Source organism: Neopelma chrysocephalum, unplaced genomic scaffold, assembly GCF_003984885.1.
Source record: "Neopelma chrysocephalum unplaced genomic scaffold, ASM398488v2 Primary Assembly neopelma1_74, whole genome shotgun sequence".
Classification (NCBI taxonomy): domain Eukaryota; kingdom Metazoa; phylum Chordata; class Aves; order Passeriformes; family Pipridae; genus Neopelma; species Neopelma chrysocephalum.
In genome coordinates this window covers 4,518,607-4,541,242 of record NW_020897735.1, presented here as the reverse complement: position 1 = coordinate 4,541,242, position 22,636 = coordinate 4,518,607, and the positions used below count along the sequence as shown (strand labels likewise).

The 22,636-nt window shown below is 43.2% G+C and overlaps 1 protein-coding gene across 17 annotated transcripts in view; it reads left to right on the top strand.

The window, feature by feature from the left end:
• Positions 1-22,636, top strand: part of DNM1 (dynamin 1) — a 66,736-nt gene that overhangs the window by 3,599 nt on the left and 40,501 nt on the right. For all 17 annotated transcript variants that reach the window (XR_003534895.1, XR_003534893.1, XR_003534894.1 and 14 more), the window contains exons 2-4: positions 20,223-20,296; positions 21,403-21,552; positions 21,927-22,130. Coding sequence is in view for 14 of the 17 variants with exons in the window: in XM_027687440.1 (XP_027543241.1) it covers positions 20,223-20,296; positions 21,403-21,552; positions 21,927-22,130 (428 nt within the window). In the remaining 3 variants the exon portion in view is untranslated. The remainder of the gene's footprint in view (positions 1-20,222; positions 20,297-21,402; positions 21,553-21,926; positions 22,131-22,636) is intronic.

The following is a 22,636-nucleotide window of genomic DNA, read 5'->3' as shown; positions in this document are numbered from 1 at the left end:
CTTTTTTAAATAAGAAGGTCTTGGAGCAGGCACCAATACCAGCAAAATTGGTCTGATGAAAAGAACAAAGCATGTGGTATGTGCTAATTTGGCTTGAGAGCCCAAAGGACCAGTAAGGGGGATGTACAAGACAGCCCACGAAGCTGTTTGTATAATCATCCATGTTCATGCCACTCTTATTTTGCCATGTGAAAATAACAAATGTGTTTTCTTTAAATCCTATGATCTCAGAGCACTGTTACGCAAATCTTTGAATTTGTGGGAGTATTACTGTTATCTGTGCTTTACAAACAGGAAAACTGAGAGCACTGAGCTGTGTTCAGACGGCTCTCTGAATGTCTGTGCCCTGTGGTGGTGGTGTCTGATCCAAGGCAGGGTGCTGGGACAGCTGCCTGGCTCTTTGTGGAGAAAACGAGGCACCTCTGACTTCTCTAGAACAGATGGTTTAAGGGGGCTGCTGAGGAGGCAGTGACTAAGGGCTGGGAACAGTAGGTGGAAGGACTTGAGTGGAGATGAAACCATCTTGTTTATGATCAAGGAACCCAATCAAAAAGTTGTGGGAAGTGAATTGGTGTTTACTTGATCCCAGACCTGAGCTGGGGGCTGGTACCCTGAAAGCATCCTCTCCTGGGAGCTTTTACACCCCAGATAGGGGCACTCGCCAGTCTGCCACCAGGCTCAGATGGCCTGTGCTGAATTGGCTGATGTTTGTACGTTGTCTGGAAGGAACTGGAGGCAGGCATGGACCTAAACTCAACTGTGTTGGGCAAACCTTGCCTTTCCTAGAACACTGAAATTTCCACATGGATAAAAGAGCGGGGAATATGCAGCATTGCAACGCCTGTGGCAGTGGAAAGCCTAAATACCAATTAAGCACAGTGCTTGTGCTGCAGTAATTGCCTTGACAAAATCAGGCACAGGCCAGCAGTGATGTCCCATACCGAGGATGCAAAGCTAAATCCTGAGGCCACGAGATTTAGTTTGGCTTCAGGTGCAACTTTGAGGAGCAACTTAATCTCTTCATATCTCAACCTTCCTCAGCCATTTAGAGATACTTACAGCCCCAAGATATGATGAGGGAATGCCTTCCTTTGATAACACATACTTTGCTTTGTTATGGGAGGCTTCTCCAGCAAAAAACTTCCAGAGGCCAACAGCAGCATTTAGCAACTACCTAGAAGTGAAAGATCCTAAAGGGATGCATAGAGAGATGCAGATACTTGGAGTGTTCCTGCAGGAAAACTGTTTTGTCAATGATCTTTGTGCTTTTAGGTTGCTCATGCTGCTTCTGCAGTATGTGGTTTGTGAACTTGAATGCTGAGAACTGAGTGTTTAAAACTTGTAAAAATCGTAGCTGTGTTATGTATAGAGTGTGGATGTCTGCTGTGCTGGGTAATGCTGAGCATCACTGCACTACTTCAGCAGCAGATTTAAATTTAAACACGAAGATACACTCACTATGTTGCTCTGCTCTGGACACGAAAGGAGTTCTTAAATGATTCTTCTAATTTTTTTTGTGCTCTGCTTTGAGATGTGTTTACATGCCCAGGGCGCTGGCAGAGAGATTAATTGCAAGTCACAGACCCTTAATTGTTGTATGATAAATACATCTGTGAGCCAACCAAATCCTGTGGTGTATTAGCAGGTTAAAGACATAGGCACTGCTTGGGAACTGACTTATTTAGGATTGCAGTGGATGGTGCAAGAGCCAGGAGTAGGATTCTGCTGTATAGAGAAACAAATCATGGTCAAATAAGTCCTTCAAATGGCAGCAAGCCTTTGGTCTCCAGTGAAGGAAATACCTATTTTAATTTTAGATTAAATGGGGAAGGAAGAAAATATGCAGCGCTGGGGGAAAATGGGTAATGTGTTACAGCAGACCCCAAGATAAAATAATTTCACTTAAGACAAATCTGTACAGCTCTGTGCAAACACTTGTGGGAGGAGGAATGCTAGAAGGAGATACATAATTAAGTTAAATTATAACATAACATGGATGGCTGTAAGGGAAAAACCCATGAATCTCAGTGTTTGCAGATCAGCATCAGTGTCTGCCTGTGTTTTGTTCTCTGTTGATTTGGTTTAATGCTATAGGGGTTGGCTCAGATAAATACAAGTCTAATATTTTTTTCTACTTCCTGCAGCAGTTACAGGTTCTCTGCAGATCTTGCTGTCTGTATTCTTCAGCTTAACTCTTTAGTGATGCTCTCATGCTTCTGGTAACTGCCCACCAGCCTTGTATTTTCTAGGAAAGGAGATCCTTATGGCATGTCTCAGATCAGATCAGAATTTACCCAGGGAAAGGAAACCAGCTGTATCTCCAGTTGGGAAGCTGATGCTCAGTGCTGTGCAAGTTGGTGTTTGCCTGAACCTACTGGTGTGTGAAAATGACAGGTGGCCTTGTCATTGCTGGAATTCGTCACCTGAGAGCTGACAGATCAGGGATGCCGCCTCTGCTTGTGTAAACTCTTCCTGGTTACCCTGATAATCCTCGAGTTGAGAGTCTTAGAAGCATCCGGAGTTCTGATTAGTCCTTACTGTACATTGAGATAAAGTAAGTGTTGTGGAATTTGTTGTGTGTTTGCTCAATAAACGGTATGCTGTGATGCTGGGCTGTAAAGCGTGTACAGAACCAGTGGGGAGAGAAATCAGAAGTTCCTACAAGCATTCCTCTGTGCTGAACTGTCAGCTGTTACTGCTTTTCAAAACTTGACATGCTTATCACACAGTCAAAAAACCCTAAATAAACCCAGGCAAAGCAGAGTTGAGCTTCTGTTTTTAAAGGGTACAGATTGTTTTCAGAAGCCATTCAATGACTGAGTGGGAATGCCAAGCCAAGTCCTTGAACCTGACTTCTCCAGATGCTCCCAGCAGGTAGAACCCAGCTAGACTTAAATAGAAGTGGGAGGCTGTCTGCAACTCCTGTCTGAGGCAGCTTCTGAAAATGTTGTTCTAAGGCAGGAAGCTGATCCCCTTCCTGCTCTGGTGAATTCCTGAATGTCCCAGCTCTGTACTTCAGGTTTGAGTCTCTACAAGTGTGAGTAAAAGTCCTCCTGAGTAAGGAGGCATCTTTAAGATGGACCTTTTTGAGGAGAAATGGAAGAAGTTGACAACTTAGCCTAAGTTAATCAAGAAAACAGTTCTTGCTCTGTTCCAGCTACTGGGGTGAAACTTATTATGATGCCTTGAGCAGCGAATTTATTAGACAAGAACAAACCCATGCGTGCTCCACCCATGTGAGCCAGCACTCAGATTTTTGTTTCAGGCAGTGCATTTGAGTGGCAAAACCAGAAGACTTACTGAAGGGGTGGCAGGCAGTCATTTAGAAGCATATGGTGCTCAGCCTGTGTGCCCAGTGTAAAATTGGTTTTGAGGTGGCGTCTGTGAAAGGAAATTTACTGATAAATATGCAGGGTAAACCTACTTCCTTAATAGCCACTAAAAAAAACCACCCAAAAAGCTTTGGGTGTAATACTTTTTCCTTCTTGGACTTACAGATCTGTAACCATATGAGTCAGAGTACTGCTAGTTGGGAGGAGAGCTAAAACTAAATCTGGTCCAAAGGAAAAAAAAAAAAAGAGAAATCTAGTCATGCATGGTGGGAAAATAGCTCGCTGGTGGGACAGTTCCTCATTCCACATGAAATTTTCTTTTCCTAGTCTCAGACCTGGTTTTGCACATCCTTATAGAGAGTGAAAGCTCAAGGTAAGAGAATATTGTCTCTAATTACAGGCAGATGGACGTGTTCAACGTTGAGTGAAGTTAAATTCTTAGTGACTAATTCCTATACCTTTTTCTCCTTCCTTAAAGGAGAGGCTGTTGGTGTCTGTTGTGTGTCATGTAGGTGTATGTTATTAATGGACACTTGAAATAAGACTAGAAAAAGTTAAACATAAAGTACTAAACTGTTTTTCTTAGCAATAATGGACAACTCCTTCTGTCTGAACCCTTGGAAAGACCTGCCTTCTCTCCAGAAGTGTTGTGCCAAGAGCTTTAGCTGCTCATGCAGGTTGGTTTGTTCAGTGTTGCTGGTTACTTGGGTCTGCTCTGCAGAGGCTGGGTCTGGTGCAGCCACTTTTGGCTGCTGGCATAGATCAGGCACTGGATTTGAGAGTCAGGGTATTCTTAGAAAGCACTGGGACATGAGAGGCTGCCCTAGATGAGCTGGTAGCACTTGAGTTTTTGAGCATGGTCTTTCAGAGCAGAGTTGGGTGGCACAGGAGGAATGAGCCCAGGGTTTTGTCCCTACTGACTTTTAGCACTTGGATGGTCTGGTCAGACTGCAAGCAGGACTGGTTCTGAAAGCTCCAAAAAGCTGTTTCTCTTTATTTACACTTATCTGTGATCCTTTTGAAGCACACATCATGCTTATTTTGGGATAACTTGATGGAGTTTAGTCATAAGAACTGGATGTCTTGCTCAGGACCACCTACTATAAATACTGGGGTGGCTGTGAAGAGAGAGGGCTGAGAACATTTCAGTGTTCACTGAGCAACAGGCAAGACTGCATCAAAACGCTGCAACAGGAGGGCACAATTTAATATTAGATATTTAAACAATTATTCCAGGTGACTCATTGATACTTTGTCCTTAGGTCCAGCTTTGTTTTCAGAGTCCTATGACTGAATATTTTAATAACAGTTGAATATAAAGTAGCTCAGTAGTTTTCTTAAGCTGTTTTATATAGATGGGCAGACAGGACAATTAAGTTGCTGATGTTTGCTTCCTTCATGACCTTCAGGCTTATCACAGCTCCGAGCCTGGTGCTGACTACAGTAGATAACTCCTTTCTTTCCTTCAGGACACGGTACAGGAAGAATGAGCCCTGAATCTGAAATCTAACAGCGTCTCTGTTTTCTCCAGAGCATCTGACATGGCAAGTTTTGGCAGATCCAGCCATGACCAAATGGAAGCGAGATGGTCCCTGGTTAGTAGCTTCTTGCAATGCAGCATAACGTGCTCTTGGAAACTTCTTGGAAGCAGGCGTTATGCAAGCTCCTCAAGCTGTGTCTCGCTGACTGGAAGCAAACTTGCCAGCTCCTGCCATTTTTCTGCAAGTCTTGTGACTCGTGTGGCTTTTCTTTGAGCCCTGGCCACAGCAATTGAGCAAACAGAAGAGCAGTGTAGCTCATTTATTGAAAACAGCAATTTCTAACGTGGTGGTTTGAGGGTCCTTTTTTTTTTTCTTTAAATGATGCTGTTTCCCTAAGTGCTCCTGGAGACAAGTATAAAGAATCCTAGAACTTCTGAGACCTGCATTGTCATCTCTTCCCTTCCTGAAAATCAGGGCTTAGTCCCAAAACTATAAGCTCTTCTAAAATACTTGTGTTGCAGTCGCAATGAACAATAAATTATACAAAATGAGGTTTGGAATAAACCCAGTGCCTCACTTGTGACGGAAATGGGAATTGAACTCGAGTCTCTAGGGCTGAAAATAATATTTTAATAATGTATTGCCTCACCAGTCCCCTTTAACTCTCCCTTTCCTGTTTCTTATGGCTTTAGGTTGCGTTGTTGCAGTGGTGTGGAAGGGTGAAGAGTTAACACAACTTAACAGACATGGGAACTGCTGGGCTCTGACTGTCATTTTGTGGCTGGGAAACACTCTTCCTGCAAGAGTGGCCAGTGTAGTATATGGGATGTCTGAGAGAGGACACAGCCAATATTAATCTGATACTGCTGTGGATTTTGGCTTCAGAGCCAGGCAGTGTTGCTGTAATGCTGTATAAAAGCTGAGCATAAACTGCAGCTGTATTTCAGAGTAGTTTTTCAGCTGCATTTAGACCCTTTCTCATAGTATCAATAGGCAGAAGTCTACAGAGATGCTGAGCAGTTGGTTCTCGACATCTGCAAATGTTTTCACAGCAGAGCTGACTTACCCTGGAGAGCACTAGGAAAAACTATTATTTTTGCCTTTTTTTTCCTTCTTCTTGAGAATGGAGATCCAGGGATGGGGGAGGCCACGCTGAATTTCTTAAAACAAGGAAAGAGGTATCTAAAAGCAAAAATCTGAAGTCTTTGTTCAGTTCCTCCTCTTTGCTTTCCTGCCACTCTTGCATGTGTTAAGACAGAGTAAGTTACGTAGGATCTGACTCAGGGCTCTGACAAATTAACAGACTGTTTCTGCTCTGAGAGCTCTTCCTCATCCAAGTACTTACAGACTTCTACAAAGAGGGGCTTATAATGAAAATAACTGTCCATTTGCCACCTGCCTTCCAGCACAGGAACAGTTCTCTACCAGCAGGGGAATATACCTGATGATCTGTTAGTTCAGAATTAAACCAATAAACAACAAAGCTCTAACCCTCACAGGATTTATGGTGATATTTAGCCTCACTGACTTGTTTATGATTTACTCTGAGCTTACACTGCTCTGGGTCAGGATGGGACCCCTTGATTCTAATGCACATGGTCGGTTTTCTCTCTTTCTGGCTGCTGTGATCTCTCGTGTAATCTCTGGCTATTTCTTAAGCTGATTGTGCTTTTACTTTTAATAGAAGCTCCTCTATGAATAGCTGGGAGTTGCCTGAGCACGGTGGTGGCCTTGAGAGGAGATCTGTCGCAGTGGGGTTATAGCTGGGGGTGAGGAGGAGGTTGGTACATCCCGAAATGCAGAATATACCCTCAGGGATTGGTGCATGACATGTGTCACTGCAGAGCTGATGCTGCAGCTCCAGCACTGAAACTCAGGTCACCTCCTCTACATCACGCAGCTCTCAGCAGAGATCCCAGCAATTTACTTCTTCCCCCTGGGCTGTGCTACTTTGATTTGTTCCTGTTCCTAAACATTACTCTTTTTATGCTTGTTCATTTCATACAAGTTGTGTTTGTTATCTGGGGCCTGCAAACTACCAGGCACCCCAAACTCATCATAGAGAAAGAGTCCATTTCCTGAATGAATTTGTATAGACCGTTGAAAGAATGATATTAAAAGAATACTTAGGTGCAAAAGAACAAGTGAGGCATTGCATTGGCACTTGATATTTTGCTGTATTCTCTTTGGACTAAGTTGAACTCACACTGGACACCTGGATGGGCAATAGCAAATGTCTTAGAAATCAGTGTATTGGTTTAAACAAGCAGAAGGGAGACACCAGGGGGAAGAGTTTAGTTAAACTCTTTACTTTTGGAAAACAGGGAGAGGACTGTAAGACTGTGGTCTGTTTGTCCAGGTGACTATGCCACAACTTTACTATGGGTTCAGAATGCCCATTGATAAGGCAACACCAGTTTTGACCTTCCTATTTTTATTTTTTTTTTAAGTTAAGCTCAGCCTTTTTGTCACCTCCTATGATCACTGTCCAAACTTGAACAGAGAAACATGTTCCCTGGGACATAAGAAGTGCTGTTCCACCAGTTGCTCAAAAGGACTTTGGAACCAGCCAGGAGGTGAAAAGCTCATCTCTTCTGGGACTATTGATCCAACTTTCATTCTGGTATAGCTTGACATGGAGGTGTCTTGTGTGGTTTTTCAAGTAGAGTTTAATGCCTCTGACTTTACTCTGCACTAGAGGTGTTGGCAGTCAGTCTGCTGGGTCTTCTTCAAGGGCTTAGGAGGCAGAGCCTCTGCACCACGTTGTCAGCCAGGGTGATCCTAATTATATCTGGAACTGCAGAGGTGCAGTGCATAGCAAGGAGCCTGGCACTGTTCCTGCATACTTCTCTAGGCAGAGCAGAGGTGTAAATTGGCATCTTGAATTCCCTCTGCAAGACGACCATGCACTGTGGTCAGTTTGGTCAGGGTGCCCAAGTGTGGCATAACTCTGTTACCCCACGGAATTCTGTCCTTCCTGCCTGGCCTGTTGGAAAGGAAGCAGCCTTCCTCCCCATCCACAACACGCTCTGCCTCTTACCACTACCCAAGATAAACCATCAGGGTACATGCATTCAACTTCATAAATCCACCACCCATGTGTAGCCACTAATAAGCAGATCATGGTTTGAGGTACCTTCCTTCCTCATGCAGCTTCCGTTTGGGTTTGTGTCTGTGGGCTCATCAAAATGACTTTGCCTTTTCCAAGGAATTTTTTCATCTGTCTGTACCCTTGATAGCTTTCAGGCTCTGGGCAGGCTGTCTCCTTTTTGAGCACACGGTGCTGCCTGGGAGTGGAGGAAGTGTCATCCTGCAGTGATGAAATGTGCCTTGAGCTACATTTGTTCTTCTCTTGGGTCTTGCAGCAAATACCAGGACTCCAGAGGTGGTGGAGTTCTGAAATGAAATCTAAGATGATACTTAGCACAAGTATTTGGTATCTTTGAGTCTGCCATTGTACCTGGTTTCCTTCTCTGCAGGAGAGAAGGACAAAAAGGGGGATAAACCCCTTTTTATCCGGAGTCTCCACGTGATGAGCAGCACGAATATTAGTTACTGCTGCACAGTCTAGTGGTGTCCCTGAACACAGGGGAGCCTTTCTTGCTGGGCAGCCTTTAGTCTGGACTCAGCTGCAGCTTGGCTCCAGAGAGCTCGGGCAGATTAAGACACTGGTGGTGGGAAATAGCAAGGTCAGCCTGCTGCTCATCGGTCTTAGCATCCATTAATCCTGGGGTGTTACTGTGGCTGTGCTTTCCCATCAACCATTCCTGTCCCAGAGTTTTAGTGTACAGCTTGTCCTTTTGTTTTCTCCCAGCTCAAGTTGCAGGTGCTGCACAGGTCATGTTTTTCAAGGCTGCAGCGCTGCTGTTATGGCAAAGCCAGGGTTTGTCAGTAGGTTTGTTTGTGCCAAAGCAGAGCAGTGTTGCTGCAGTGTTATGACAGATCAGTGCAGCTTGAGGAGACAAGCAAAGATGCTTGGTCATGGGTTTACCTTTATGGCCTTAAAGAAACCTGTCTTTCTTTGCTTCTGCCATCAGGACTGAACTAATTTGATGCTCTGGGGTGTTGCTGATGCCTGGTATTGTCTTCTTTGAGACTGAAGATAAAATTTACTTCTTTTTTTTTGCTATGTTGTATATAATTTGGAGGAAAACTTGCTCTCATGTTGTGATGGTGAAAATTCAGCAAGGCAGACAGAAGGGTCTGGTTTACAGTTTCTGGGGTGGAGAATACATCATGCAGTGCAATATTTCTAGTGTTATGGTTATTTTTTTTACATGAGTGAAACCAGCCTTGTTTCCTTCCTCTTGGGGTTTTAATTCTTGAAATCAAAACTGCATTTTCCACAAATGTGTAATCCTTACTGCCACATCCATTCAGGATACACCAGGCTGCTCATTCCCTTGAGTTCCTGATATTGTCATGCAGAATCAGTCCTGTGTTATTCTTTACCTCCAGTATCCCAAGGCAGCAAGCAAGATCCAGGACTTCATTTTCTATTACTCAGAGGATCCCAGAGGAAGCTGCACAGCAGCAGTGCTGCAATTTTCTGCTCTCTCCAGACTCTCCTTCCCCGGATCTGCAGCCTGGAGTCAATGCGGCATTTGCTATAACGGGCAGTGACTTTTTGAGATCAGGCAACGCACTGTCGGCTGTACCACTCTCTAAATAATCCTCCACGGTAAAACACAGAGCTCCAGACAAGAAAATCCCTTTACAGTTTTTATTACCTGCAAAACCACAGAGAATGAATTGGCTCAGGAGTGCACGTGAGGTGCTGGAGTGCCTTGTTTTGATTTCCCATCGGTGTTCTACGTCCTCACGTATTCTGGGCTGACCCATCTGTGTGAAGAGAGCAGGGAGGGAGCCGGCGGATAAGTCAACCCTCAAAATGGAGGAGGGGAAGAATATTCCTGATTAATTCTCTCCCAGCAGAGATGAACTGAAGCAAATGACATTTTGGATGAGATGATCGGGTTTGTGTGCTGGGAGTACCTCTTGTTCCTCCTGCAAACTCTCTTGACCTATAGCTGTAGACACTTGCTTAAAACCTCTCAGCCACAGCAGCTTGGGGCTGCTGCCCAGCAGTGAGGGATGCAGGAGCTGTGTGGGCATCAAACTGATTTGTTTCTATGGAAACAGTAGATTTCACCATGTTTTAGGGAAGTAGGAGGGGAATTATCCCTCTGGGCCTGGTTCTGGCGCTCAGATTGGATTGGCTGCTGCACAGCAATTGTAGAGCAGCAGCCCATGAAGGGATTATCCATCTAGTCACTGATCACAATTAGGGAGGGGAGCACGTGGATCCAATCTGCCCCCATTGCAGGCTTCCTCCACAGGGGTGACACAGGACATGGTCATCATGTGCCAGGATTCCCAGGGTCACAGCCCTCCATGGCACTTAAAACCAGAGAGTTTAACCTTGGTTGCTCACAGGCAGAAAGGAGGGGCTGAATTACAGTGCAGGCAGCTGGGACTGGGTCCTGCCCAGACTCCTCAGTTGGGATGACAGAGGGAATGAACTCTGTCTGTGCTTCAACACACCTTCTAGGCAAGAGCTGAGAACTGTTTGTGGTGTCTGCAAGGTCTGGAGAAAGCAGAGATCTTTCAGACAGGCTTGAAGTGTTGCTTGCTGATGAAATTATGAAATTATTGTACACCAAATATGTCGTGTTTGGTGTACTGCTTTCAGAAGGTCCCAGCACTTGAAATCCTGTGACTGAGGGTGATGATTTTGAAACCTTTTTTTCTAAAATGAAAATGAACCTTTTGAAACCAGAGAAGGGATCAAAGCATGAATATAAATCTTGAACAGGTTCAAATAAGAACAGTACTTATTAAACCCCATATATTCCTAGTGGTCTGTAGTACCAAGTTTGTTAAAATGGGCCCAGTGCCCTTGTGCAAGGTGCCAGTGCTGGTCCTTCAGAAGGGACTGACCAACACCTCTGTATTTCAGACTCTCAGGTCCTAAAGGCACTTGCCTATCCAGGCTCCAGCAATGACTGAGAGGGAGAGCTTACATTTCTAGATAGAAGGAAAGCAGAAAATTGACAAAAAGGGTAATATCTGTGTATAATGTCTGTATATAGGGACTTCCACATGTGTTATGTAAACTGAGTTAGGGATGGAGGGCAGCTCTAGCAGAAATTCTTGCTTTATGCTTTGTAGTGCAGCCAGTGAGTTGATTGGATGGGATAATCCTGGTTATGGATTTGCAGGGGAGCATCAGAAGAATATAGCAATATCTCTGCCTTACTTTCAGGTCATCTAAAAATATATATATAGTAGACTTAGAAAGTCAGGCCAGATCCTGCTGCAAGGTCTACCAAGCATAAAGCTTGGGGTGTGCTGGCTTCCTTGGAATTGCTGCAGACATACAGCAGCAGAAATGCCTGGGGCAAACTCTTGGCTATGCCAGTTCACTCTGCAGGCCCTCAGGCCTTTGACTAAAAGTGTAAGAACACTTGTGACCTCCTTGGATGTCTCTTGCTCTGTGGAAGCAGCACAGCCATGAAGCTCTTTAGTTGTGCATCTGATTAAGTTGTGCACAGAGGCTCTGGGAGCAGCCATGACTTGGCATAATGCACACAGCTGTCTTCCAGATTTTGATGGACCCTGAAGCTAGTGGAGTGTGAAACAGGAAAAAAGACAGCCCAAAGGATTCAAATCAAAACAAACAATAGAAAACTTCTTATCTTATCCCACTGCTTCCGGAGACCTGCATAGAGGCACGTGCAGGAGAGGGGCAGGGATGCAGAGAAAGAAGATGTGGAAAGAGTGAATGAGAGAGGCAGTGAATGCCATGGCTCCTGGGATCCAGTCTGTGCAGTCAGAGATAAGACAGAAACGCAGAATTTAGTGCACTCTGGAAGAGATTTAGTGTACTCTGGGAGGGGTGGGGGAGAGAGCTGTTTCTAAGCAAGCGTTCCTGTAAAAATTGCTGCGTGCTTTCCTTTTGGCTTTTGCAGGGTCTGGGAAGGTGCTGCAGGCTGAAGTCTGGACATGGCCATTGCAGCTGAAGTGAGAGAAAATTGCACAGGGTGTCCCCTCTCTGGTTGTCTGAGCCCCCTCAGCACACACTTGGCTCAACAAATGTGTTCTGAGTGGGGAAAACACATTTTTGTAACACTTTGGATGTTCAAGGCGTGAGACCCACAAGAGGACATGAATATGACAGTGCCTTTGAGTAACGAGTCTGTCCTCTTCTGTAGGAAAGATCTCTGCTCTACCAAAAATTACTAAGGCAACAGTACTAGAGGCTGTCACCTGTATATCTAGATCAGTGGCCAGTAATTGTGTTGTGTCCCAGGATGAGAAGACAAGCTCTATGGCTGAGATGGAAGCTCATTTAGCTGCTGTCTCTCCATGGCACATCATTTAGCCCCAAATGTCAGTGAAACAAACCTCACCATTATGCCTGTTCACAAGGAGCTGGATTTGACTGGCCAAACTTACTGTGTAGGCTTTCAAACAGCCAGGCATGCAGCTTTCTATGGAGGTGGGTTCTCTTGGAGGGGGCAGTCTCCTGAAAGGTTTCTTGTCTTTTCAGCAGAGCCTGTGGTGTTGGGGATATTATGGTTTTTGAAATGTTGTGTTTTGCAATAAATGTCAGTTTCTGATGTGGCTTCATTTAGGTCATATGTTAACTCTATGAACACACTACGGTTTTCTTACTCTGAATAAAGAGGGAGCACAATATGGGAAAAAGATTCAGGAGAGCTCCAGACCACACATCCTGCTCAGTGGTAAAAGACACAGGAAACAAAACAAAGATGATTCTTCCCTTGAAAATCATAATGTTAGTTCTGGAGCAGGATGTGTATAACACATGTAATACAACCTATTTCTACACTCATTTGTTTCAGTGAATTAGCACAGTTGCTGTCCTTTCATGTTTGAAGACCCCTCACTTGCTGGGCCCTGTGCTGGTATCAGCTGCAAGGCTGTGCAGGGGAATAGAAGAATTCAAGGCAGACAGGGAGAAGGTACCAACTTGAAAAGTTACTTTCTAGTTTGTTCTTTGTCCTCTCTGACTCTTGTTTTCAAATTATCCAGTAGGATGCTATGCCAGTTGTGTTTTCCCTGCTTGGGCAGCACCTGTAGGTTTTTGGCAGCTCACTTTATGTACAGCAAACTCCCACACTTGTCTGCCTGGCCCTTTTGGTTACTGGCTCAGGGGAAAAGTGACCAGGTGTTAGAGAGACTGTTTGAGGGCCAGAACTACTTAACAAAGCAATTGTAAGTGTTCCAAGCCAGCACAATAGTGTTAACCTCCCTCTGCACTATTGTAAATAGTATCTCAAGGTACAAGGCAGTGGGAAGCCTTCTCTTTAATTTTTTTTGTTTCTGCTAACATGTATATTATGATGACACTCATGAACTATTGCCTGTCTTTATTTTTCACAATTGTTTTCGTGGATAATGAATCACTGTGCACAATAATATTACCAGTATACTGGATAATGGTGTGCTTACAATAGATCTTTATTTCTATATGTATCCATTGTCTGACCAGTACCAATTACACCCTAAACAGTGCTACACCAAATGCTTATGGAATTGCTTTCTTTCACTGTGGGTCAGGACTAGGCATGCTTGTGCTGTGGAGACAAGATAAATAACACACATCCCCTGGCTTAAACTTAGCTAAGAGTACTAAATTTAAAGGAAAAAAAACCCCATGGCTTAACTAGGAACAAGACTTACCATGTGATTGAGTCTGTATGACTGATGTCCACGTTCACATGGTGCAGCATGAAAAAATATGAAAGCAAAGGGCAGAGAAAAACATTTTGATTAGCAGGTTAATGGGTGTTGTTCATAATGTACCTGCTTTTAATGTTTGCTGTTCCTCTTGGCCTGTCTGGCTTTAATGTTGAGAAACACTTAGGGAAGAGTAGAGCTCGTAGAGGCCACGAAGTTAACAGAAAAGTCTAAATCTGCAATGCAGTGCTTTGTTAACCTACTGGGTGGCAGGGGAAAGAACAAATTTGTCCTTTTCTTGCCTCACATCCGAGTTATGGAATTGCTTACGAATGCACTTGGATGTCACTTGAAGGATCGGACCAGGAAGGTGTTCCAAGGGCAGGTCCTGCATCAGGCTTCTTCCTTCTGGTGGAACTACATGATGTCTTATATGAAGGAGCACCAAGAGTTAGTGTCCAAGAAGTGGAAAGCTACTACTGTTTCTGAGGTGTTTATTTAGGAGTCAACATGATTCATAGTAAATATTTTTAGTGTGTGGTTGATGTGTCGCAAAGGTGTCAGCCTGTGCTCTAAGGATTCATTTTGATGTGCTGAAGTAAGAATATGTTTGAAAACGTTAAGTGGTGTGCTGTGAGATGAAGTGCTGTTCAGGGAAATGTATAAGCTCTTCACAGCCTGCACGAAGATGTGGATTTTATCAGTTGGTGCAATGATTGCAAGAGTTGTTTGTCAAAAGTACCAATACCCTGAGATTGGCTTGGGATTCTTGTAATGCATGGTGTCGTCAGGAGCTAATGAAGAACTCTAGATCTGGATGTGTGTGAGTGATGAATGATCAACTGCAAGACTTGACAGATCAAGGGAGTTCAAAGCTTAAGCAGGAGCAGGTCTGAACTGTGTAACCAGACAGTAAAATCCATAGGGGCAGGATTGTATTTCTTGCAGTATATTGGCACAGTGCTTTGTGCGGCACAGTTCTGATTGAATTGCTGTCCCTGAGCACCACCAGAACACAGGAAATTACAAATACTGGAATTAAAATACAAACAGCCATGTGAAATTATGGAGGATGTCTGAATTTTAATTTTCTGAAACTAATATAATCCAAACTGGGGATTAATCACATCCCTTAATGCCCTATTTGTCTATAGGCATTTAATAAGAAATCAAATTGAAATTAAATGATCAGATGGTGGTGTTCACTTCTGTTCTTTGGAACTACTTTTATGTCTTCATAAGCTGCTGTTTTGGCTCTTTAATTGAGGCTTTACCTTCTCTTATGCTTTCTAATTCAAGAATCTCAAAGGACTGGGAAAACATTGACTGCAAGGATGCTGTGTTGGTATATCTAGATTAGGCCTAAGTTTGTATTTCAGAGCCCTCTACAAACGGCTTTCCAAAGAGTTTTCTGGAGGCAGGGAAAGTAAGTGGAGGTAGAAGCATTTGGTCTGTCTTCCATGTAGAACAAGAGATGATACCATGGACTGGTTTTGACTGCTGGTGAGTTCTGTTGCAACTTCAGTGAAGACTCAAATCACGTGTGAAGAAAGCTTTGGCTCAAAGTCCTTTCAGAAATACAGGTTCTAGGTACCAGGAAGGTATGAAACTGTTTTAATTATGTAGTACAAAGAGTAGCTTGTTTTCAGGGCTCAATAAACTAGGGGCAAAATTAAACTTACAGTTCACTGACACATGTTCTTGGGTTTACCTGTGTATCATCTGTGTATCTTTTCCTTGCTGGAAAATTGAATCCTTGCTGAGTTCAGAGCTGGTTTTTACAAGGGCTTGTAAAAATGCATTTGTAGTGCCACATAACGGGTTGCAGTAAGTCTTCTTGTGTGGCCATATTGAACATTTTAGAAGATAACAGCAAAAGGAAGGTGTCTCTGAGTCTCTCTGAAGACCTGCGTGAATGCAGTCTCCTCTCATGGGTGTGTTTATAGCCAAAATTAAATTTCTTGGCCAGTGCTCCATAGTGATCTTTTGACAGACCTCAGGTGACCTCTTATAAAAGTGATGAACTGCCAAAAAGTACACAGTGGCTCTGTGCAATGCAAAGGAGATGGGCAGCAGAGGTGCTTTCCACCTGAATTTGGTGGAAGGAGGGAATGCATGATGTTATTTGCAGTGCAAGAGTATCTGTAGAGAAGCAATTGCACTCTGAGCTGATGTGTAGGGATACCATTACTATGTTACACTGCCCTTCACTGTTAGGAAGTCATGGTTGTCTCTACTGGAATCGTGGCTACAGGATCACAGAGAGGTTACCTGCAGATGCCAAATTGCTGGAATTAAATACCACTGTAACAGTTGCAGGAATCTCTAAGCCTTGGAACACAAAGCTAAAGCAGTGAGCTGACACTTCAGGCAAAGCATGAAGGGACAGACTGACTCGTGCAATCACTGCTCTTGTGTTTATCAGGTTTGAGAACACTTATTCCAGCCAAGCTGGTGGACTGGGCATAATATGCCCATAATGATCAGTGAGATGCTTTAGGACTCATTCTTCCTCCAGACATCTCAGTATTCCTTGTTTAACAAGGAAGCATCAGATCAGGTGTTTGACCAAAGGAGTAAACAAGTATTCTTTGGTCCAGCAAATTATGTGTGTGTTCTTTAGCACCAAATGTGCCCCTGCTGCAACAAACCAGCTCATTTAAGTAGCTTCTTTTAAAGGAGGCAGTCACATTTTCTTCAGTGTAGTAACAAAGAATAAACATGAGAAACATGTCTGGAAGTTTCAATGTGTGACTCTTCGGGTAATCCCAAACTTTCCATATGGGTATCTGTCCTACTTTTTTGATTGCATCTATCTTTGATTCCCTTTCCATACAATATATATTGAATTCTACAAGAAGTTTGTCAATCTCCTTTGCTTTATGAATAGTCTGGGAGAAGTGCCTTTGGTTGATGTTACCTTTAACTTCTAATCCTTTGTACTGTCCAAGTCATTAAATGAACTCTGAAACTCCTTTACAGAGCAAATGTGCTTTTTCTGTCACTAGTAACACCTCATTATTCTGTAGGATTATGAGTTACCCAATGCATGGAGGCTTTTTGTATATAGTGTTTGGCTTTAATTAAAACAAATAAACACAACAACAGAACTATTAGGGAAACCTCAATTCCTAGTGCCCTGTTTATAAATGTATTATTGCATGATGTTAAGATTGCCTTAATATGTTTCCAGCATGTTAGGATTTCGTTTCAGTCTACAGTGACTGCTAGATTGTTTCCCATCCCTTCAGTATTTTTTATTACTGCGTTACTAATGCAGCTTTTAGCCCAAATCTGTCCTTTAATGCAGCTCTGCATATGAAAATAGAAATAAGACTGGAAGGGATGATATGATTTGGGCTTGCCCTGGGGTAGCTGGTCAAGAACCACGTGTAAGCACTTCAGAAGTGAGCAATTCAAAATTCAGGTCACATCCCTGCCTGAACTCTTTGAGCCTGAGACTCATGCTTGGTTCTTTTCCTTGTCTTGGTTTAGAAGAGGACATCTATCACTGATCAGGCCAAGAGTTTACCTACCTCGAGAGCCTCTCTCTGACAGTTATTAATAAAAGATGAGTGTGAAATACATGTAAATGAGTCTTCCAATAACTGGTGTTTTGGAAAATGTAGTTTATCTGAGCCTAGTTTTCCAACTCTTATACAATTCTTGGAATTGCATTGCCAGAACCAGTACATCAATATCTCGATAGGGAATTTTGAGTCAAGGGATAGGGAATTTTGAGCTAAGGAAGATAGAAGCAAATTAAGTATTTATATTCCCTGAGTACAGCTTCTCTGTCTGTTTTAGCTGCTTCTTTGTGTGTTTTCTAGCTGAAGCCTACCCAGAAGAAGTGGCACAGTGTGGTATTTCTGCTTAAAAGCATAGGAAATCAAATGCTGTCATGCACTTCTGCATGTTACAAAGCAACAAAAAAAGGAATTTCCAATTCTTATGATACAAAGTGAAGGAGGAAAACAGAGGGTTGGTGCCCTCAATCTGAGTAACACATTTCAGGCACAGCCTTGTAGAGTGATGTTATGTAAGGAGGCTGCTCTGATGTCATGCTGGAGGCTGCCTTGTCTCAGCACATGTTGTCTCTGAAGACTTATTCCATCTTCCTCTTCCCTCCTTCAGCCTTGCTACTGCACATCTGCCTTGCTGGAATTGAATAAACCAGTTTAACCCTCCTGCTCTTGCCTGCCCAAGTCACCTGGTGCATGGTGGGTTTTGTCTGGTGTGTTGTTCCCCTGGTTCCGACCTGAGGTCGTCATTTCAGACTGCTCTTTCTGGAGCAATATCTGTATGTGTGTAGATCTTCCCCTGGGCTCTGAAGTGAACTCAAGCTGTACTGGGCATGTTGTTTGTGCCACACATGCTCTGTGGTTGTATTTTATTTGCAGAAGCAGTTTGTGGCCCCTGCAAGAGGGCAGGCAGGACTCTGTACTCTGCCTTCTCCTCGGCTCCCAGCCAGCTCCTCGTGGAATTTACTAATCCATGCTCTTAGTTTCTATGATTTGAAAGGCTTAGCTGGAAGCAGAAGAAGGAAGGAAGGAGTTTTTCCAAGAGACTGTAAAGAAAAAGGAAGTGAAGAAGAATAGGAAATGACATGGATACAATGGGGTGACGCTGCATCAGTTGTAGGTTTTTTTAATAAAGCTTTTTGGCTGAAACTACTGATGGGAATCAAGTGTAGAGAAGGCCTGAAAGTTGAACTGCATCTACCTCCCAATAGTTTGTGGGTAAGAACACATTAATATTCTGATGATAGAGGTCAGATTGCACATTTTCACTCATAACTAAAGGAGCACTAAGATTGTTGATTTAGGCTACTAAATTTGGCTTATGATTTTGTTGTTTTGTCTTATATGAGGACTTTTTTTTTCCTTGGAATAGCCTGGGAGCTACTTCAGTTAACACAATAAATTGAATCTCTTTTATAATGCTGGAACTCAGATGTCACATGGGTTTCCCATCTACCTTTGTCCTGAGATTTTCTTCCTTAGTAACTACGAGAAGGAGAGCGGAAAAATCGGGACTTTGGCTGAAGCAGAAAGACTCAGGAAAACATGGAGTACAACATGAATGGAATCCTGCTTCCTAGTGACCTCATGCTTGTAAATGCAAGTGGTCCTTTTCCTACAGTAAAGCAGGACTTGATACTACAAGTTGGAGAACACTGTCTCTGTGCTGGAAAGGGGATGTAGTAATAGGATTCCTTTTCCTCAGGTTCAAAATAAGTCAGTGCAGCTCAGATTTGTTATGCTAAAAACTGATGCCAGGGTAGGATGTTTCCACATATTGACCACAGACATCTATAGGAATGGAGCTGAGACAGCAGAAAGCTGTTAGAATGACACAGTGCCTCAGAGATTCCAGGGTTAATCCCACTGGAATGGAAAAACTAGAGCTGTATTATTTGAAAAACAAATGAAAGACAATCCCCAGTTAACTCTATAATTCTGTAAAATCTAAAATAATGAGAGTGGGTTACAGGCTGATTTTAACTGGGAGAGTTGTACTAGAGGTATCAGAGATGTTTTTATTTGAGATGTTAGAAATTGTAGGGTGCCTCCTTAGACTCCCTTCACTTGAAGTTACTCTCTAGTTTTTAATATTACGAAGTTATTCTGACATTTCCACAGATGGAGAATTATGTTTATAGCTGAGGAAAGGGAAATATGGAGAAGTAGAAGAACTTGCATAGGATCACACAGGAAATCAGTGGCCAAACCAGGAGCTGAGGCAGAACTGCTCAAGTCCTTGGCTGGTGTGTTAAAACAATAGCTCATTTCTCATCTTCATGGATGATGAACTTAAAGTTAAGTTCATGCAGGACTAAGAGGAAGACCTCAAATTAGAGAGGTCGGGATTTCTCATTCAGCAGAGTCAATAGTTACTCCTGAATCAGCAAAATTATTCCTTGCCACAGCTATGAAGGGAGGGAGGATCGTGTGCCAGAATCCCAGCAGTGTGGGCAGGGCTTCTTTTAACAGAGAAGACTATATTCATGCTGTAGGAAACATGTTTTGAAGTAATTGGGAAAAAGGAAAGGCAAAGGAGAACTGGTGGGCTGTGGCTGCTAAGTCAGCATTTGGAGAAGGAGAGTGAAAGGCTGCTTTCCTTTGAAATTGTTTGAAGTACACAAAACTTCAGGATACTTGTGAATATAGAAGGAAATTGATGCTTTTGCCTTGGTTATTGGCATTTGGTTATTCCTATTGCCTTGGTTATTGCTATTGCCTTGGCTGCTGGTTATTCCTCAGTTGTGTCACGTGGTGTTTGCTCACTGGGACAATGTGGTGTCTTCTCAAGCCCCAAGTGCAGGGTGTGAGGAATTTTTGTTGTAGTTTGGGTAACTGGTTTTTGTTAAAAGGAGGCAGGCTAGTTTTTAGGCACTGCTTCAGCTTCTCTTTGCTTTCTGATGAAAGAGATTATTTTTTTCCAAAGTACAGACATCTCTATTAAATGGGCTTGTTAGTTAACTTGGAACTTCAGCTGAAGGAGCTGTGCTGTCACAGACAGGATGAGAGGGGCTGTGCTGGGAGTATAAACTTCTTCAGAACAAATTGGGGTTTTAGTGCCTTAAACTTTTTTGTGGCTGAGGCTCCCTCTTAGAATCCACATACGCTTATAGAAGCAGAAAAGCTGTGAAAAGGGAAGGAAACAATCACTCACTCATCCAAAACTTCCTGTTCCATTTCAGGGACTTTCTGCCACGTGGATCTGGCATCGTAACCAGGCGCCCGCTGGTCCTGCAGCTTGTAAACGCCAGCACAGGTACGTGAGCTCCCTTCCCTGCGTGTCCAGCTGGATTGCTGTCTTAGGAAAGGTCTTATTTGACCACTGAAACTGCTCAGTGTGGAGAAAAGAAATAAGAATTTTCCCCGGTAAAAATGACCCACAGCTGTTTTTCCTATTTAACATTAATGATGCATTAAGTGTTCACAAGCAAAATGCTTTGTAGTTTTTGGTTTTTGTTGTTTTAATTTATTAGTCAAGGCTCCATTCATACACATATCACAATTTTCCTTTGCCTGTGCAGCCGTGACTCATGAGAGGGTAAGATCTAAGAGCCAGATGACCCTTCTGATAGTGTACTGCAATAAGGGGGTGAGATAATGTGCTGAAAATCCACTGTGAGAACTCTGGAATCCATAGAAGGCTACAGAAATCTGTGGTTGATCTTTTGAGCAGTTCACTGGTTTTGCCACTTACTTGCAGGACATTTTAATATCTCCCTTAAGTTATGGTAAGATTCCATCCAGGAGATGGCAAGTGAATGTTTCAAGGTACTCATATTCTCCTTGCTAGATCAAGTTCACCTGACAAGAATCTTATCTACAGCAAGGAGATGATTTGACTTTCAGGAGGCTTTTAAATCGGAACAGAGGGTTCTTGGTTTGGTTAACCTGTTCAAGGACTGACACAAGAAAACCAACCACAAGCCAATTCAAAATCATGTCAAGAGAAGATCTGACTTTTTTTTCTCTCAAGACTTTTTGAGTCTGTTCTCAGTACATAGTGAGACTATTACTTACCACCCCAGCACTTTAACCCAGAGCTAGTCCAAGTTCTCCTGAGTACCAGGGTACCTCCCAGTGTAGCTGGGAAGTCATGGCTTCTGCAGGCAGGGACATGAGAAGTTTGGTTGGTATCAACAGGGGAAGTCCTGGATTATTACTTCAGTGAAAGCAAGTGAGGAGACCACCTCTGCTGAAACAGAAGCTGGATTGTGAGGACGTTGGGCTCAAATGAATTATCTCAGATTTCATCCCTTCAACTGTGTTTTGTGTGTTTTGCTTTGGGATGTGATGCTTTCATTACACTTTTGAGCGTTTCTCTGATTTCAGTGACGATTTGACTCTCTGCTTATTTTTAAATAGAATATGGTGAGTTCCTACACTGCAAAGGAAAGAAATTCACTGATTTTGAGGAGGTCCGTTTGGAGATTGAGGCTGAAACGGATCGTGTTACTGGCTCCAACAAAGGGATTTCCCCTGTGCCCATCAATCTCAGAGTCTACTCTCCCCATGGTGAGTCCTAATGCAGTGGAACCAACTCTTTGGGCTTTCTAGTCTGTTATGAACTGAAAAAAATGCAGTGTCATCCCTTCCCTTTCAGTGTAGCATATGTGGAAGCACTTTGAGGGCACAGTTTCCCTGATCAGTGTGAAAAAAAGTGATTTAAAGGGAAAGGTGATGAGATCACTGACAATCACACTAGTAAGAAGTAGCAACTAGTTCTTATTAAGCAGTAACAAAAAGGAACTGGAAAGCTCTGTGTGCTTTCGTGTGTGCATCTCTTATCCCCATTATATATCAGAGACACTAAAGCTATGGGTGGTACTTGAAGACCAGAACATTCCTGTGTTAACACTCCATTATTCTACCTCCTCTTTCCTGTCTAGTCCTGAACCTGACTCTGGTGGATCTGCCGGGTATGACAAAAGTCCCCGTGGGGGATCAGCCCCCTGACATCGAGTTCCAGATCCGAGACATGCTCATGCAGTTTGTCACCAAAGAGAATTGCCTCATCCTGGCAGTGTCCCCAGCCAACTCTGATTTGGCCAATTCTGATGCCCTGAAGATCGCAAAGGAGGTGGATCCTCAAGGTAAATATCTCTTAATTTAGCCTGACATTACTGGGCAGTGGCCTGATTTGTCCTATTGCCTTTTGGTTGTGTTTAGCCCAGTAGCTCCGGGCTCCTTTCTGTTGTCTTGGGATGTATCTTCACCAACAAACATTCTTCTGAGAGGTGTTCGTGAGTGTTACCAGTTGCTGTAATAGAATTTTTGTTACTCCCCTTTTCTTCCTTTGTCTGAGCCTCACTTCTAAAGAGTTGAAGGATTTCCTTTGCTTTAGTTGTCTGATTTTGGCCTGGAGAAAAGTAGGAAAATGTACACTAAAATCCCTCTCTGCTGTGTTGTAGCATTCAGCAGGATATAACTGAGAACTGAGCTCAATTTTTATCTGTTTTGCTCTTGTGGCCTCTCGAATGTGATGGCAACTGTAATGTTCAAGAGCCCTTGAGTAGCCAAGTTGGGCAGTCTGTAAGCTCTGTGAAGAGAGGAAAATATTACATGAGTTGTTTGCTTGAACAAGTGTGTTTGTGTTTTT